The sequence below is a fragment of the Brassica napus genome, chromosome C8, assembly GCF_020379485.1.
Source record: "Brassica napus cultivar Da-Ae chromosome C8, Da-Ae, whole genome shotgun sequence".
Taxonomy (NCBI): domain Eukaryota; kingdom Viridiplantae; phylum Streptophyta; class Magnoliopsida; order Brassicales; family Brassicaceae; genus Brassica; species Brassica napus.
In genome coordinates, this window is record NC_063451.1 from 35,460,715 (window position 1) to 35,478,128 (window position 17,414).

At 33.5% G+C, this 17,414-nt stretch overlaps 1 protein-coding gene across 1 annotated transcript; it reads left to right on the forward strand.

Moving 5' to 3' along the window:
• The first annotated feature begins 3,453 nt into the window (after positions 1-3,453).
• On the forward strand, positions 3,454-3,759 carry LOC106383945. The gene has a single exon (XM_013823990.2). The coding sequence runs from the start codon at positions 3,454-3,456 to the stop codon at positions 3,757-3,759; it is 306 nt and encodes a 101-aa protein (XP_013679444.2).
• The last annotated feature ends 13,655 nt before the right edge of the window (positions 3,760-17,414 follow it).

Consider the following 17,414-nt stretch of genomic DNA (forward strand, 5'->3'; position numbering starts at 1 on the left):
TAACGGACTTTTGGATCATCTATATCATTCAAGAATGGTCGGTTGAAGATCATTGACGTAGTGAAAGCAGAAGGTTCTTTGGATTGCTTCTCTTGAGATGGATCAAACCCGTTAACATGCGACTCTTGTGTAAGGTTGCCCATTGTCTTTTGTAAGTGCTATTGGATCCTTAAATTGACATCTAAAGTGTTAAATAAGCTGCCGAACACATCAGACAACTCTGTATCCTGGTTATAAACCACAAAACATGACATTAATACTTTTAAAACATATATATGACAACATCAAATACATAAAATTTCAGTACATCATCCTTACTTCAAAAAATTACAAACCGCAAACAAACCATCATCCTTACATCAATATTACAAACATCTAAGAAAACATCATCCTTACAATAATATTACAAACCGCAAGAACAGTAACCGAATACATGAGAAAAGATCTATTTCTTGTTTACCTTTGTCTGAGACCTTGTCTTAGCAACATTTGCAGGACCACCAGTGTGAGAAGGAATCAGAGCTTTATTGCGAGAAGCTCGGCTGCGGGAAGTAGTAGGAGCAGGAGCACTAGCGTGAGTAGACGCCGGAGTAGTAGTAAGAGCAAGAGTAGAATCCAACCCAGGAGCTTGAGTAGATGTCGTAGCAGTAGCAGAAGTATGAGTATAAGCTGGAGCAGCACCATGAGCTTGAGTAGATGTCGTAGCAGCAGCAGGAGTATGAGTATAAGCCGGAGCAACACCATGAGTCTGAGTATAAGCCGGAACACCAACCTGAGTCTGAGATGAAAGGATCGCCTGCTCTAATTTGGTAAACCGGTCTTCAATTAAGTCGTGTACCTCAAGCCCTAAGGCAGTAAAAGAAGACTTAAACATACCCTGGATATAGGACTTCATTCCCTCTTCAAGATCTCTGTATTTGTCGATTGATATTTGGCAAAGTAACCTCTTTTTCCTTGACTCGGCTCCAATATCCTGATGCTGGTTCTTTCTCTTCTTTGCAGGAGACACATGGGCGGTTTCTATTTTTTCTTCCATTCCACAGTCACTTGTTTCTCCAGCCTCTTCTTCCTTTGAACCATCTTCCTCAGAAATGTACGTATATGGTTGTACAGTTTTCTGATAACCCCAAACATGCTTACTCCAGTCATACTTCTTTCTGTACATCTCAATGATCAGATCGACCTTTTCGTCATTCATCTCATCGTCTCGTTCAAACCCAGCATCAACAATGATATTGCCATTTCTAGTTGAAGAGATGTATGGAAACACAACTCCCTACAAAACAAACAAAGTACAAAAGTTAAACACAAACATTAAGAATCATGAAATTCAATCACATTAATTAAAGGAATCAGAACTTACAGTAGATACAAAATCAGACTCAATGCTAATAATATCCTCATAGGAAACCTTACCAGATCCTTTCCAATTTCTGCATCTCATGCTAGTGACGCCTTCTCTAAGCTTCTTACCCAAAAGAGACCTGATGTGTGGAATAGCCTCCATCAACCAAATTTGAAGTGCATACGAGAATCCATCTATGACATAATTGTTCTGCGTCTTCACTTTATCCTTAGCCTCGGTAATGGAAGTCACAAGCGCATCAAAAGAGTGAAGACCCCACATATATTTTCTCATATTATCGAAATCCATCACCAGCTTGATGTACTTGTGTGGGATGCACACCCTCTCATCCTTCGCCATAACCAGACCAGCAATCTCACACAAATACACCATCCTCAGCCTATCAACATGAGACCATGTATTACAAGATTTCAGATGCACCTTCCTGATTTGTTGTAGGCTAATTTTTCTTTTTCTCTGCAGCAACTTACTCCAAAACCCTTTATCACCTCTCCAGTTATCAATATCCAAGTCAAGCTCGTCGTCTTTATATTTCAGACCAGTGATCGCATGAAATTCTTGCATTGAAAATCTGAGAGCCCTCCTAGCAAAATGGAACCACAACTCATGGCGCTTTGTGGTCAGAAGGTGCTTACAAACGAAGCTGTGGATCACTCTCCCCGAATACTTAAGCTTGTGCACATAAATGGCCATAACCTGAGCAAATAGCGGATCACCCAACACTTCCTTGTACTCTACTTCAACATACTTCTCCACCTTCTTAAGTATGGAAGTTCGACAAGTGTTGTTGACCTTCTCAACTTGTGTTTCCGTTCCCTCTTTGAATAGGGTTTTTGGCAACTGATCCATTGTCATACCTGTGAACAATGAAACAAATACAATCACCACAGTCAGTACTCATGAAACAAAGTCATCATAATACAAGTTCATAATACTTAAGCGTTGACAAACAAGAAAAAGTATGAAACTTTACTTAACGATCAAAAACATCAAAAGAATTAAACTTTGATACCATAGACATCTAAATCATTAACACTAACTATCTCAACTAAAGTCGATACATATCAAGCGTAAACTATGATAAAGAAACACATAAATTTTAAAAAGAAAGACATGAAAATCAAGTCACAAGTTCTTATACAAACTTGAAAAGCTCGAGGTGTCTGAGAACAATGCACAAGGAAACAAATACAATCACAACAATCAATATTCATGCTACTTTTAATCATAAAACAATAGTCCAAAGACAGACATACTAGTGAAAATAAATCAAACAAAATCACCTAAGACATACAAAAATGCAAACCACATACTTTACATGCTTTATAGATGTCAATACCCAATCAAATACGAATCCATTCTCCCTCAATGTCACGAGAAACAACAACAGGTACAAGAGATCGGTTACCACAAACCAACAATCAAAAAAGTATGCAACTTTGATAAGATAGAAGCCTAAATCCTTCACATAAACTAAAATCGAAACCTATGACAGTCAAACTATGATTAAAAAAAACTCAAGTAAAAGATACAAAGACATGGCAAAAAAATCACAAACAAACCAGAAAAGTTTCGATTGGTTTGCTTGAAATAGAGCTGAGAGAGTATATTCCAAATCGGAGAGGCACGAGCTTCAGTTATCGGTGAGGTACGAGCTTCAGTGGTGTTCGGCGAGTTACTTCCTAGGTCCCGAAGTGCCATATCTCAGTGCCATAGGAGCTTTGATGTATCTGGCTAGTCACACACGACCAGATATATGTTTTTCTGTGAATCTATCTAGGTTTAGCTCTTGTCCGACCCAAAGGCGCTAGAACGGGATTAAACATGTTCTTCGTTACCTACAAGGAACGAAAGAATTGAATCTATTTTATACTAACCAAAACAAAGAAGGTTTAGTTGGCTTTGCTGATGCAGGTTATCTTTCGGATCCACACAATGCTCGATCACAGACAGGCTATGTTTTCACACATGGTGGAACGGCCATATCATGGCATTCCATGAAGCAGACAATCGCGGCCACATCTTCAAACCATTCGGAGATATTGGTTATACATGAGGCCAGCCGCGAGTGTGTTTGGTTGAGGTCCATGACCCAACATGTACGAGTTGATTGTGGGCTGTCCGAAGGCAAGGACGCACCAACCGTGATGTATGAGGACAATGCAGCATGCATTGCTCAGCTTAAGGACGACTACATCAAAGGAGACATGACGAAGCACATCTTGCCTAAGTTCTTCTTCACGCATGAACTACAGAAAACCGGCGAGGTCCAAGTTGTCCAAGTGCGTTCCAGTGACAACTCAGCTGATCTATTTACCAAGTCACTTCCTACCTCGACGTTCAGGAAGCTCACGCATCAGATAGGGATGCGTAGACTGAAAAACCTTCAATGATGTTCAGAACAGGGGGTGTAATACGTGTTGTACTCTTTTTCATTCACCATGGTTTTGTCCCATTGGGTTTTCCTGGTAAGGTTTTAATGATGCAACATCTAAAGCGTATTACAAACTCTGTATGGTTATGACATCGAAGGGGGAGTATTATAAATCATATTGTGGATGTCCATAACCGGCCCATACATGAGAGAGAGAGAGAGAGAGAGAGAGCCGGCGCCTAGAGAGAGAGTCGGCCAACCCTACTTTCCTTTTTTTTTATTAGTTTATGATTTGTATTATTTACATATTTGTATTTCCTTTTCTCCAGTCTTTCTATTATTCTACGACGGTGTAATTCCTTATATATAAAGAGCTCTTTATGTTTACGAATAATACATAAACATACAGATTATATTTTCTTGTTTCACAACAATTAAATATTTGTCTATAGACAATAACAATTAATAAGATCTATAATTTAAATATTTTAAAACAATTAATCTGTCTATAGAGAATCAATAATAATTAAGAATTTGATCGTAACATTTTTTTGAACTGGAATTTGATCGTAACATGATAAAAATATTTGAGACAATCATCAAAAATAAAAACAGAATGGAGATATGGAGCAGATTCTTCACCACCAATCAGGCTAGAAAAGCACCTCATCGACATGACAATAAGAAACAGACTTGGCACAATTTGCCTTCAAAGAAACAGAGCATATGAAGAGGAACTCGCCACATGGTTTGGTTCAAGGATAAATAGTTAGAACATTCTTTAATTTGTTCTTCATTATTTAAACCTTAGAAACATTTCTCAAAAAATAGAAGCACTAGGTACTAGGAGTAAATAATACAGTATTTTTTTTGAATATAATTTTCACATTCATTCAAAAAAAAAATCAAGTGGTTACATTTACACTCCTTTTATTAGACCACATGCATATGTCTATATATATTCGTATATAGCTTATATTTAAAGTTAGTAACTCGAAAATTTTGTATATATAACTCGTTGATTATACGCGTACATATGTAAATTGAAGTAACGAATTATCTGAAATGTGAAGTGTGGTATCCTGGCAGACAACGTAAATGGGTTCTCATATCACACCAAAAAAATGTGTACGATGACATTGGCCTTTCGCAGATCTACAGTCTCCTACACATGTGTATGCCAAAGTGCATGTTTAAGTGATTTGCATCCACTGTTTCTGGGGTGCATGATTTGTAAGTCACACGTATTGTGCGGACATAAATGGAGCACTTGCTGCCATCAGAACTATACAAATATGCGTATGTCTGTGAAAAAATAAGCTGGATATGTATATATTATAAAACAAATTCATATGGTAACAACGCATATAAACGATGTGGATAGAATAATATCAATAGAATCTACTCAGAATGCATGGGTTGGTTTTCTTTAATTGAGCACTAGCTGAAATTGAGTTGTCATGATCTTTAAAACGGCTATTTTCCCTAAATACATCAATCTACACAGTAATGAAATTGTTAAATAAGCTGTGGCGCCGCTTGTATGCAAGTAAATCTATTTTCACAAGTTACGTACAAAGATTGATTATGCTGGCCTTTGGTTTATGATTCATCCGTTAACAAACAAGAAACAGTATAATTAAGTTGATTTTCGAAACATATACCAACTATATGATATATACACTACATATATGCATGTGCAGTTGTCACTAGTACTATTGAGAACTAACCAATGTATATTTTGATACATAGAAAATAGTGAAATTCTAAGCCCTGATTACTTATATTTAGATAAAATACTCAATCGTTCGACTTTAACCGGTTGAATCCATAATTTGTTGTGGAAAAGTAGATTCGATCCTTAGTTCACTGCGGAAATGAGTGGACGAACATGAATATCTCTTGGTAAAAAGAAAAAAGAATGGGAAAATCGAGATCATGGGTTATACAATGATTAAAAGTTTCGATTGTGATCCCCATGATTGTAAAAGTAGGCAAGTCTTCTTCCCAACCCATCTACTTTAACCTAAAAGGAGATTCCCCATACATGGATTGAGGCATTGGACCCACTAACTTCTACTAAAGGTTATATGGTTGGGTAGTTATCTGCAAAGTTAAAGATTTATATAGTAACAATATGGTTTTTATTATTTAGGTTTAATTTTTTTGTTGTTGTAACATGGTTGGTAGTTTTCGGCAAAGTTAAAGATTTATATAGTAACGACTAGTATATCTCCTGGCTACACACGGGCCTAGTTTAAATATGTACTAAATATAATATATTTAGAATTTTAATGGAAAATGTTATTTTGAACTTTAAATAAATAAAAGTGTACTGTTTATATTTTATAATAGTCCAAGATGAGTGTAAAATTCTGATCTCTTTTCCAAAACCGAAAATAAAAGATTACATTTGAAAATCAAATTGAAGAAAAGCATATCTTTTGTATCGATACAATTTTTTTTTATCAACTGTTTAAATACAATTAAAATACCAACTTTAGTATATAATTGACATTAATATCTTTTGTAGTCTTTTCTTTATTATATTTTGTTTTCCTTAGTTGTATCTTCTATATTTCTTCATTTCCAGTGTTATACTTGTTCAGACATTTTTGTTTTTAAGAAAATCTACAAATTGGATAACAAAATGTGTACATATTTATTGGAAGGTAACAAAAAACATCACATATATATAAAACTATAAACACATAAAAAGGATTACCAACCTCATCAGATTACGTCTTCATATAGATAGTAGACATGAGTGTTTCTCACAGGACGTTGCCCTTATTACCAGAGTTTAAGACCCATGTGCTGCCTTCTAATTATCATCGCTTTTTTTTTTCTTGTGGGATGTCTCATGTCTCTTAAGGGCCTTCTACGGGTGTATGTATGCTTTATGGCAAGTCTCTCTTACAGTCTCCTTCCCTAACATATCACCATCACACAAAGATGCACATCCCAGCAAAGAAAATTTTGATTTAATCCATTTTGAAAATGTTATTGACTTGTTTTCTTCACAGCTTATCTTTTTTCACAATGCAATATGTAGCTTTTGCCTGTAACTATAAAAGTAAGAGCAAAAAAAAAAAGAAATCTATAAATAGATTAGGGTGATGATTGTTTTATTGGTTTTTAGATTTTGGTTTTTGGTTTTTAGTTTTTGGTTTTTAGCTTTTGGTTTTTAGTTTTTGGTTTTGCAGTAGATTTTAGTTTTTTGAAAAACTTGAATGGTGATTTTAGATTTTAATTTTTGGTTTTTTATTTTTGTTTTTAAAAATAATAAAATAAAAATATTATTAAGAGTAAAAGAAATAAAAAATACTAGTCCTAGTCCTAGGTAATACTAAGTAAAACAAAAAAAAAGGAAATATAGCTTATATGTATCAACAATTTTTTTTTTGTGATGACTAACTTCGAATCAAAAATATATTTTATTTATATGTATAGGAGTTATTTATTTTACATCAGTTTATTATCAGATAAAAATAACATTCAAATATTATAATATTTTTATTACAATAAAGCTTTTTTATAATTAGCATAGATGTAATTTACTATATTAAAAAAATGTGACCATCAGTTTATTATTTCATAAAATATTATTCAAATATTGTTATAATTTTACTAAAACTAAACTGTGTTATAATAAGAATATGTAATATGCCTTACGTGTGCCTTAAGTATTATATAGATGTGCTCATGAATTATTATTAGCAATCAAAAATGCCTTAGGTAAAGTGTCTTACGTTTTTTCCATGGTACCAAAATGCCTTACGTAAGTAAATTTGTAATAATGCATAAATGTAAAAAATGTTTTTGGCAAGAAAACTAAGAAAAACTGGTTTTTAGTTTTTGTTTAGAAATTGACAGTTATTTAAAAAACTAGTTTTCCTAAATTTTAGGAAAACCATTTTTCAAAAAGCTTGATTAGGTGAAAATTGGTTTTTGGAAAAACAAAAACCAAAAACTATTCTAAAAACTAGAAACAATCGAATGAGGGAAATTATAATTTGGGCAAGAAGAGTTTAGGTGTTTTAGAATGACTAACCTAGACTTTATCGTTCATTTTGGCAAATTTGGCATACGTTCCGCCATCCACAACAAATTTGTGTGTTTTCCCAAGTCTTCGAAAGGATTTCTTCGAAGACTATGTTATGCAATTTTTGGCCAATAGAAGTTTCGATCTATCTGGTTGGGATTTGAAATTTTCACCACACTTCGAAGAGCGTTAGGATCGGAGCCATTACAAATAATATTGGAATTTACAGTTTCCAGAATAATAAATGAGTTAAATCTTCTGTAGAAGAAAGATAAACTGCTCCAAAAATCTTGAAGACATGGGAGTAGTGGAAAAATACCAGGGATTTTTTTGATAGAAAAATAAAAAAATCAACGTAGCTTAAAATTGTTGAGAAAAATTGGGAAATAGATAGTTTTTGGCTTTTGTTTTTGGAAAACCCACTTTTCTTCCAATCAAATTTTAGTTTTTAGTTTTTATTTTTTGTAAAAATCATTAGATTTGACAATCAAGATTTTTAACAAATAGATTCCCTAAATTTTAGGGAAACTAGTTTTTCAAAATTTCAATATATTTATGAAGAAAAACCAAAAACTAACTTTTGTGGGTTTTTGATAAAAAACGAATTTTATTTCTTTTTTTTATAGAAAGTAATGCATTTATGTATTTATAATTAAATAAATAATATTTCATAAAGAGAAGTTTTCCAAACAAGTTTTTAAGATATCATTTAAACAATAATGTAAAATAATTTATTTGTGTCTCATATCTGCAAATAAATTTTGATATTTATATATAATATTAATTAATTTTAAATCATTAGTTATTAATTGCTTTAAATAAAATTATTGAATAACTCTAAGAATTATTATTATTATTTTTTTGACTGTAAGAATTATTAGACACACTAAAATAAATAATATTTTATAATTTTAATTTTTTTTTTCTTATTTTAAAATGATGTATTGATTATATAATAAAATTTTCTAAGTAGTTTCAGACTTTTAAATATTTTTATTTTTGTGTAATTTTATATATATTTTATTTATATTTTACTATAATATATTTTTTTATAAAAATATAATAATTAAAATATGTTATTGTATTTTATTTTAAAATAATAATCACAATATTTTGATAAATTTGTAAAATCTAAATATTTATTGCTATTTAATTATATATTTTACAGTAATGTATTAATTAATTTTTGAAAAAATTACAGCAAAACCAAAAAACCAAAATCAATATCTAGAAACCAAAAACCAAAAGCTGAAAACCAAAAACCAAAATCTAAAAACCAAAAACTAAAATCTAAAAACCAAAAACTAAAGGTAAAAACTACCGAAACAATCATCACCTAAAGAAAAACCAAAATCCAAGTTTCCTTGGTTTTTACATCTTACGATGATTGTTCTTTTTTAATTTAAAAGTTTTGTTACATTTGTGCACTATTATAGGAATAAATAAATAAAATGCTAACTACTATAAGTATGAGCAAATAAGTTTTAGTAAGAAGAATTTGTTTAACATATATAATACAAAATAATTTATATTAAGAACATTCTTTTAAATTTGCCACTAAAATTAATTTAATTATTTAAATTTAATTTTATATAAATTTTGCATATTTTGTTAATAATCTATTGGTGTTATTTTATTGAAAACTGTAATATATTCTTATAGTAGTTTTAAGTTTGTTTAAAAAATAAATTAAATTATAAGTTAATATTTTAAAAATGTCAGAAAAATTGAAATATATCAGTTATCAAATTTTAGAAAAAAAATGCAAAGAAATAAATTCAGAAATTTATTTTATTGTTATATTTTTTTATTAATTTTTATTTCAACCTCAAAAAATAATAATTAACTAAAATATACTAAAATTAATTAAAACCTGAAAAATTATCATTTGTGTTTTTCTAAAAACTAAAACTACAGTAAAATCAAAAACCAAAAAATTAAAATAAATATTTTATTAATTTTTAAAACAAAAATCGAAAGCTAAAAACCAAAATCGCCATTCTTTTTTTTTCAAAATCTAAAAACTAATGCAAAATCAAAAACCAAAAATTAAAAACCAAAATCCAAAAACTAAAAATCAAAAGCCAAAAACTAAAATCTGAAATCTGAAAACCATCCAAACAATCATCATCTTAGACTACAGAAAAATAAAATCTGTAGAAATTGTTTTTTATTGTTTTAAAACATTTCAACATGGAGATTGTTTTTTGTTTTCTAAAGTTTTTTCACATAACAGTTTCTGATTCGCCGGGCAACTTGCGATTTAGTATATAAGGGATATGGTTTTCATTCATTTTGGTTAAAACGATTTTGTTGTTAATGGTTTGAATGATATGATAATATATTGAGCTTTTGGTCTTGTGTGCTCTATTCGGATCAAATATTTGGAAAGGAGAAGAAAGCAGTCGTGTGATGTCTCCGTATGCACTGCATATTTGGAAGGGAGATAGAGCAGGTGGCTCGTTAAAGCAAAACTATACACATGGATCGCAAATGTCAGGTCCGAATGGATTATAATCATTATTTATTTTACACCAAAAAAAAAAATCATTATTTATCAGTTTTCCTTACTTTTTAAGTGTCACCATTATAACAAGTGATTTGAATTAATTAATCGGTTAAAATGAATGTAGTAAAAACCTCAGGTTAATTTCTCAAAAATAAACTGAGGTTAATAGTAAATTATATTCATATGTTCATATTCAATGCGGTTTGTAGGTCCAACAACATATCATGACACAACGCTCGTGTATTTTTTTTTTGTTAGTTTTGTTTGTTCTCGAACCAATGTGATAACACTTTTTAGTTTGACTTCGGTCCAACAACATATTACTAAATGTTATGAAATAACTTATAATTTATAGTATCGAAAAATTTAAATAAGAGTAGAATTTAATACCCGTAGGAAGCAAATAACACTACTATAAGTGAGAGAGTTTATTATAAGTAAGAAGAAGAAGATGTAATGGTTCTTTTCTTATAAACTCTTGTTCTTGTTTATGGTGTACAAAATAGTGAGATGAGTGATGGTATTTATAGTGAACAACAATACATAAAATATCAAAGATGGTGCTTGATTTGGTAAATGAGTGGGTGATCATAGTGCTTGATGAGTAGATGATCATAGTGCTTGATGAGTAGATGATCATAGTGCTTGAGTTGGTAAAGGAGTGGAGGATCATTTCAAAGTTTATCTTATAACACTCCCCCTTGATCATCCATCTTGTATTAAATTAAGTTTCGTAACACTCCCCTTGGGAACCGGTGTCACTCTCCGCTCTCGCATAACGTCTTTGTTGCCTCGTTAAAAACCTTTCTAGGAAAACCCAATGGGAAAAACCATAGTTAGGTAAAAAGAGTACAACTACGTAAGCTCCCCCTTGATTGAGCAGTCATAGATCCTTCTGATGACGCATTCCAATGTTATGGACATGTTTTCTGAATACCGAAGTAGGAAGTGCTTTTGTGAAGAGGTCGGCTGCATTGTCGCATGATCGGACATATCTTACTTCAATCTCTTTCTTCTTCTCGAGCTCTTGGGTGTATGAGAAGAACTTTGGATGTATATGTTTTGTTCTATCACTTTTGATATATCCTTCCTTCGTTTGAGCAACACATGCTGCATTGTCTTCATATAGAATAGTTGGCCCCGTACTTTTGTCAATCCCACTACTTGAACAAATGTGTTGGCTTATTGATCTTAGCCATACACATTCTTTACTTGCTTCATGGAGTGCGATGATCTCAGCATGATTTGAAGAGGTAGCCACAAGCGTTTGTTTCTGAGAACGCCAAGATATAGCAGTGCCTCCGATCGTAAAAACATATCCTGTTTGCGATCGGGCTTTGTGTGGATCTGAAAGATATCCTGCATCTGCAAAACCAACCATTTGACCATTTGAATCTTTAGGGTAAAATAAGCCTAAATCAATAGTCCCTTGTAAGTAACGAAAGACATGTTTAATTCCATTCCAATGTCTTCGTGTTGGAGATGAGCTAAATCTTGCTAGAAGATTAACAGCGAATGATATATCAGGCCGTGTACAATTTGCAAGGTACATCAACGCTCCAATTGCACTTAGATATGGTACTTCCGGACCAAGTATCTCTTCTTTTTCCTCAGGTGGTCGAAATGGATCACTTTCAATGTTAAGTGATCTAACGACCATCGGGGTGCTAAGAGGAGTTGATTTATCCATGTTAAATCGTTTCAACACTCTTTTAGTGTATGTGGATTGATGCACAAATATACCATTTTGTGAATGTTCTATTTGTAGGCCAAGACAATACTGTGTCTGTCCAAGATCTTTCATCTCAAATTCTCCTTTGAGATAGTCTGATGCCTTTTGTATTTCTTTTTGAGTTCCAATAATATTTAGATCATCAACATATACCGCGATTATCACAAATCCGGATGTTGTTTTCTTGATGAAAACACATGGGCATATAGGATCATTCACATATCCTTCTTTTGTTAAATGTTCACTGAGACGATTGTACCACATACGTCCAGATTGTTTTAACCCATATAATGATCTTTGCAATTTTATTGCACATAACTCTTTAGGTTTGGAACTTAATGCTTCTGGCATTTTAAATCCATCAGGGATTTTCATGTAGATATCAGTATCTAATGATCCGTATAGATAAGCTGTAACAACATCCATGAGACGCATCTCAAGATTTTTATCAGCGGCTAGACTCATCAGGAATCTAAATGTGATCGCATCCATTACAGGAGAATATGTTTCCTCATAATCAATACCAGGTCTTTGAGAAAATCCTTGGGCTACAAGGCGAGCTTTATACCTTGTAATCTCATTTTTCTCATTTCGTTTTCGAACGAAAATCCATCTGTACCCAACTGGTCTCACATCTTCAGGTGTGAGTACAATAGATCCAAACACTTTTCGTTTGTTAAGCGAATCAAGTTCGATTTGTATTGCTTCTTTCCATTTATTCCAATCATGTCTCTTTTGACATTCATATATGGATTTCGGTTCTGGATCATCGGTATCTTCATTTACCTCACCTGACACGATATATGAGAAAGCATCATCAAGATCATTTTGTTCATTTCTATTCCATATCCTTTTATTGTGGATGTAATTAATAGAAATCTCATGATTATCTTTCGATTCATGATGCTCTGATTCATCAGAGTCCTTATCATTTATTTCTTCCAAAATATTTTCTGCTATTTTGGGTGCATCATATATTTCAGCTTTCTTCTGTTTCCTAGGATTCTTATCCTTAGAACCAGCAGGTCTACCACGCTTCAGGCGTGTTTTTGGTTCTCGTGTGTCATCCTCCTTTTCTTGTTCATTTGGCATTTTGATACGAGCAGGAGCATTTGCAGCTGGTATATGAGATTTAGTTACCGTCTTGGTATCTGCAAATGCATCAGGTAGCTGGTTAGCTATACTCTGTAAATGCATAATTCGTCGAACTTCTAGTTCTGACTCTTTAGTAGGAGGATCAAGATATAACAATGATGGTACACTCCATTTTATATCACTTCCAACATTTTTGTTTTCTCCCCCTAGAACTGGGAATACATTTTCGTCAAAATGACAATCAGCAAAACGTGCTGTAAAGACGTCACCAGTCTGTGGTTCTAGGTATCTTATAATTGATGGAGAATCACAACCAACATATATTCCCAACCTTCTTTGTGGTCCCATCTTTGTTCGTTGTGGTGGTGCTACAGGCACATATACCGCACAACCAAAGATTCTAAAGTGGGAAATGTTTGGTTCTCGACCAAACGCTAACTGAAGTGGGGAATACTTATGGTATGCACTCGGTCTGATCCGAATGAGTGCTTCTGCATGCAAAATGGCATGTCCCCATACAGAGGTTGGAAGTTTTGATCTCATGATCAATGGTCTTGCAATCAATTGCAGACGCTTAATTAAAGATTCAGCCAAACCATTTTGCGTATGAACATGAGCAACTGAATGTTCAACTTCAATTCCCATTACCATACAATAGTCATTGAATGCTTGGGATGTGAATTCACCAGCGTTGTCTAGTCTAACTCTTTTAATAGTATAATCAGGAAACTGTGCTCGCAGTTTGATTATCTGAGTTAGAAATCTCGCAAATGCCACATTTCGAGATGATAATAGACAAACGTGTGACCATCTACTGGATGCGTCAATTAATACCATAAAATAGTGGAATGGTCCACATGGTGGATGTATCGGTCCACATATATCACCTTGAATTCTTTCAAGGAACTTTGGTGATTCTTTATCGATTTTGGTTGGCGATGGCCTTACGATCAATTTTCCTAGAGAACATGCAACACATGTCATTTTATTCCCTTGAGAAATCTCCTGGATTTTCAGTGAATGACCATGTGAGCTCTCTATGATTCTACGCATCATTGTACTGCCTGGATGGCCAAGGCGATCATGCCATAACGTGAACTCTTCTGGGTTCCGTTTTACTACAAGATTTGATTCGATCTCATCGATATAAGTATGATGTAATCCCGAAGGAAGTTCTGGAAACTTTTCCAATATGTGCTTTCTGCCACATTTTTCAGAAATTACATACATGTATTTCTTTCCATCCTCAGTTGCAGACTGAGTATCATATCCGTGAAGATATATGTCTTTAAAACTCAACAAATTCCTTTTAGAACTCGGAGAATATAAAGCATTATTTATGGAAAATTTTGTTCCATTCGGCAAAGTAAAGTTTGCTTTACCAGTTCCTTCAATCACGTCTGCAGGACCTGATATTGTATTGACGACAATTCTTGTCGGTTTTATATCAGAGAAATATCTCTTTTGTCTCAGAATAGTGTGCGTTGTTCCACTATCTGGTATGCATATTTCACGAATCCGTTTCTTGGATTTTGCTCCATTAGTATTTTGATCCATTTCTGAAATTATCATAAACATTAAATAAAAGTGAAACGTGAAATTTATTCATTGATTATATAAAGAAAACACACAATAATTATACATATATTGTTGTTAAAACAACATTATTTTTGAAAACATAATTATTATACATTACAAATGAGGACTATTCAGCAGTCTTATTAGAAACATTTCCGTACTCTTCAAGAGTATTCTAGTCCAGCTCATTTGCGAAATCAGAGGATTCAAGGTATGAGGTCCCTTCAACGTTTTCCGTGAGGTTCACCTCTTTAGCCTTTCCTTTTATGGATTCTTGATATAACTTGCACAAATGTGGGGGAGTACGACAGGTACGGGACCAATGTCCTTTACATCCACATCTGTAACATACAGTCTCACTTTTCTTTGTGGTATCCTCTTCGGTTTCTTTGCCTTTATGAGGTTGTTCAGATCTAACCCATTTGTTAGATCTAATACTTTTAGGATAGTAAGGCTTTCCACGTTTGTTGTTGAAACGCCGACCACGACCTCGGTTGGTATGGTTTCTCCTTCCCGAATATTCTACCGCCGTAGCATTCACTTCGGGAAATGCCTTGGCTCCCGTAGGTCGGGAATTATGGTTTTTGATTAGTAACTCATCGTTCTTTTCAGCCAACATGAGTGTTACCATCAATTCAGAAAATTTGGTGTACCCACATTTTCTGTAAATTCGGGATAAGACGTTGTGTTCTTTGTGGAAGGTATTGTATGTCTTGTCAAGCATTTCTGCTTCGGTGACAGGGTTACCACAATATTTTAATTGTGCAACTATCCTTAAGATAGTGGAATTGTAATCTCTAACCCTTTGGAAATCCTGAAACCTCAGGGTTTTCCACTCTTCAAGAGCGTGAGGGAGATTGATTTCCTTTTGATTATCGAATCTGTCTTTCAAGGCTTGCCATAGTACAGCTGGGTCCTCAACGTCTCCATAGTCGTGAGTTAGATTCTCATCTAAGTGCTTCTTCAGGAAGATTATCGCCTCGGCTATATGCTCGGGTGGCGATTTGTTACCGACTTTTATAGCTTCGGATATCTTTTTTATTACAAGATAAGGTTTCACATTTGTGACCCATCTGACATAGTTTTCGCCGGTTACTTTTAGAGCTGGGAACTGGAGTTTCTCGATGTTTGCCATTTGTATTTCTAAAACACAAAATAGTAATTTTATTAGAACTTCATAATTTAAAAACCGTTTACATTAACCATACAAGCAATTACAAGGAGAAGCGATGTAAATAAAATTAAACCGATAATCATCTTAAATTCACTTGGAGTAAATTCTCCATCGAATAAACCATAAATAGAAACACAAATAAAAATGGCACATAAAAACAAAAGTGCGCGAATCATCTTTCTTGAAAAATTGGAGGAGAGCGATTTGAAATTTTGAGAGAAGATGAAATGTTTTGGATGATGAAATGAAGTGAAAATGAGTTGTATTTATAGATGAAAATTACTGTTCATGACCATTGGAGAAAAGAGAAAATTTTGAAAAAATTTCTTTGTGACCGTTGGGTTAAATCGAGTGCACCAAAAATTAGTCTGAAAATATCGTATTAAACGGTCAATCAAATCTATAAAATTTCATAAAAGTGAAAAATTATGTTAATGAAATATTTATGTTATATGACAACAAATCATGCGACGGCTCAGCCGGTCAATGCAGAATAATAAATAAATTATACGGCGGCTCGGCCGACCAATTAATAATAAACAGAATATAAGGCGGCTCAGCCGACCAATAAATAATAAACAGGATATAAGGCGGCTCGGCCGACCAATAAATAAATTAAATTACTAGTAAATAATATAGGCGGTATTCCGGCCATTATAACATGATATAAATAATAGTAGAGGCGGTATACCGACCATTATAACAGGGTATAAATGATACAAATAAATTTTACCGAATCGCAGAGTGATCGTGCTGATAACGTGTTATGAAATAACTTATAATTTATAGTATCAAGAAATTTAAATAAGAGTAGAATTTAATACCCGTAGGAAGCAAATAACACTACTATAAGTGAGAGAGTTTATTATAAGTAAGAAGAAGAAGATGTAATGGTTCTTTTCTTATAAATTCTTGTTCTTGTTTATGGTGTACAAAATAGTGAGATGAGTGATGGTATTTATAGTGAACAACAATGCATAAAATATCAAAGATGGTGCTTGATTTGGTAAATGAGTGGGTGATCATAGTGCTTGATGAGTAGATGATCATAGTGCTTGATGAGTAGATGATCATAGTGATTGAGTTGGTAAAGGAGTGGAGGATCATTTCAAAATTTATCTTATAACACTAAACATATTATTGCAAAACAGGTTTGGTCCTCCCCATTACTCAGCGAACCCTTCGACTCTAGGAGCTGTAATGACCTCGTAGAAGCTCTAAAGCTGGGGGAAAAAGGCAATCTGTCTCCCGCCTATAGGGGTCGTATCTGACATTGTACCGTGGGTTCTCTGGGAGATATAGTTCGCAAGAAACTATCTAATCTTTGAAAGGAGAAACTTTACACCAGAGGATTTAATCTCAAAAGCTGTATGGAGCGCTAGGGAATGGAACATGGCACAACCAATACTCCCTACATCTACTCAACACCGCATCAAGCTATTGGTCATATACCCGATCAGGATGACACAATACTCTGCTTTTCAGATGCAGCTTGGAGAAAGGAGGACAACATGGCAGGCTTTGGGTGTACCTTCAAGGAC